At 36.7% G+C, this 1,775-nt stretch overlaps 1 protein-coding gene across 1 annotated transcript in view; it reads right to left on the reverse strand.

Annotated features, from left to right (window-relative positions):
• The window catches only part of LOC109588569 (uncharacterized), a 4,673-nt gene extending 3,174 nt beyond the window's left edge, over positions 1 to 1,499 (reverse strand). The window contains exons 1-4 of the mRNA XM_020004715.1: positions 1,387 to 1,499; positions 920 to 1,055; positions 360 to 456; positions 110 to 174 (exon numbers count right to left, since the gene is read on the reverse strand). Coding sequence (XP_019860274.1) covers positions 110 to 174; positions 360 to 456; positions 920 to 1,055; positions 1,387 to 1,485 — 397 coding nt within the window. The 5' untranslated portion in view covers positions 1,486 to 1,499. The remainder of the gene's footprint in view (positions 1 to 109; positions 175 to 359; positions 457 to 919; positions 1,056 to 1,386) is intronic.
• Between the last annotated feature and the right edge of the window lie 276 nt (positions 1,500 to 1,775).

The following is a 1,775-nucleotide window of genomic DNA, read 5'->3' on the forward strand; positions in this document are numbered from 1 at the left end:
CATGTCATTACTAAGAAATATTTATTTATTTACATGATTACTTCTAAAATAATAATAAAGTAATAAAATTAATACTAATAACTATTTATTTATTTATTTATATAATTACTTTCAGTTGCAATGAATGTCTCAGTCCAGTGGGTAGCTTTACACACAGAGTGTCTGAATATCCGTCTAATAATAGAAAATGAAATTAATAATTAAAACAATAACTTAGTACACATATAAATGTATATGTATGTCAAATGGGCTACATTTAATTTTAGCAACCTGCATATACAACATACATGTACATGTACCTCAATATACAATGTACATGTACAAATGTATAATAATATGTATAATGTCCATGTAAATACCTCAGTATACATGTACTTACTTTGTTATTGCTAGAAACAGCTTGTCCAAAGCAGTCCATTTCATCATGTTTATTGATGATATCACCAGGCTTGTACTCTGTAACAGGAGAATAATAATTATCAGGCTAACACTATTGTGACGGACAATAATGCATTTAATAGTGTTACATGTACATGTACTTTATTCTCTCTCCTTCTCTTTTCTCCCTCTCATTCTCTCATCACTCTTCTTGTATTTCACTCAACATGATAATACTCTTTAAAATGTACATGTATGTACATACATTTACGTACATCTTCCTCTTTCCTCTCCCTCCCTCCCTCACCTTCTCCCTCCCCCTCACCTTCTCCCTTCCTCAACTTCTCCCTCCCTCCCTCACCTTCTCCCTCCCTCACCTTCTCCCTCCCTCACCTTCTCCCTCCCTCACCTTCTCCCTCCCTCACCTTCTCCCTCCCTCCCTCACCTTCTCCCTACCTCACCTTCTCCCTCCCTCCCTCACCTTCTCCCTCCCTCCCTCACCTTCTCCGGGCCTCCCTCACCTTCTCCCTCCCTCCCTCACCTTCTCCAGGGTTAATGACAGCATTAATGTGTTCAATGACTCCGTCAGAATTAATGTCCCCATGGGCAGCATGAGTGGAGGAGAGGGGCAGTGAGAACAATGGACGCCCTGATGATAAATGAAGGACCTCAATACCCTATGAAAGAGGAATGGGAATGGATAGTAGAAATTGTACATGTATGTGTACATGTACATGCATACATGTGTATGTTTTTTATACATGTACATGTTACATGTAGTTTAGTAATTTGTGATGAGAATGTGCTTAAACTTTCTATTTGTGGTGTAAAAAGTGGAAGAATTTGGAATGATTTCATATTCTACTTTTGAAAAAGCTAACTATTAATGAGGGGCTTAAATTGAGTACATGTACATGTAGTAAGTGATTCTTAAATTAAAATAGTCTACAATAATGTCAGTATAACTCAGGATACTACCTAAAACTAAACCTTAGTATTACACTGTACCTTCATAGTGTGTATGACCAGTACATTAGGATTGAGTACGTGTTCATTTGGTGAGTGAGGCCTCAGTCCTCCAAAAGCATATCCAGCAATATGATCCATTGCCAATCCACTGACTAATGGAAAGAATGTACAATGTATGTGTGTGTGTGTGTGTGAGAAATATATTAATAAATACTATGTACAATAGAATAGAAATTTGGGTTATGGCTGTTTCTTAAAAAATGGCCGATTTCTAAAAAGTACCCAAGGCTATAGCCCATGGTTTTTTCCGAAAAATGGCTCCAAAATCACCCCAAATTTTTATTACATTTTCTGATACATATTGATGTCCTTATGCTGTATAGAAAGTTTGAGCTGATTCCGACTTCAATTTTTCAAGTTACAGCCAT

The sequence above is a fragment of the Amphimedon queenslandica genome, unplaced genomic scaffold, assembly GCF_000090795.2.
Source record: "Amphimedon queenslandica unplaced genomic scaffold, v1.1 AMPQUscaffold_12009, whole genome shotgun sequence".
Taxonomy (NCBI): Eukaryota; Metazoa; Porifera; class Demospongiae; order Haplosclerida; family Niphatidae; genus Amphimedon; species Amphimedon queenslandica.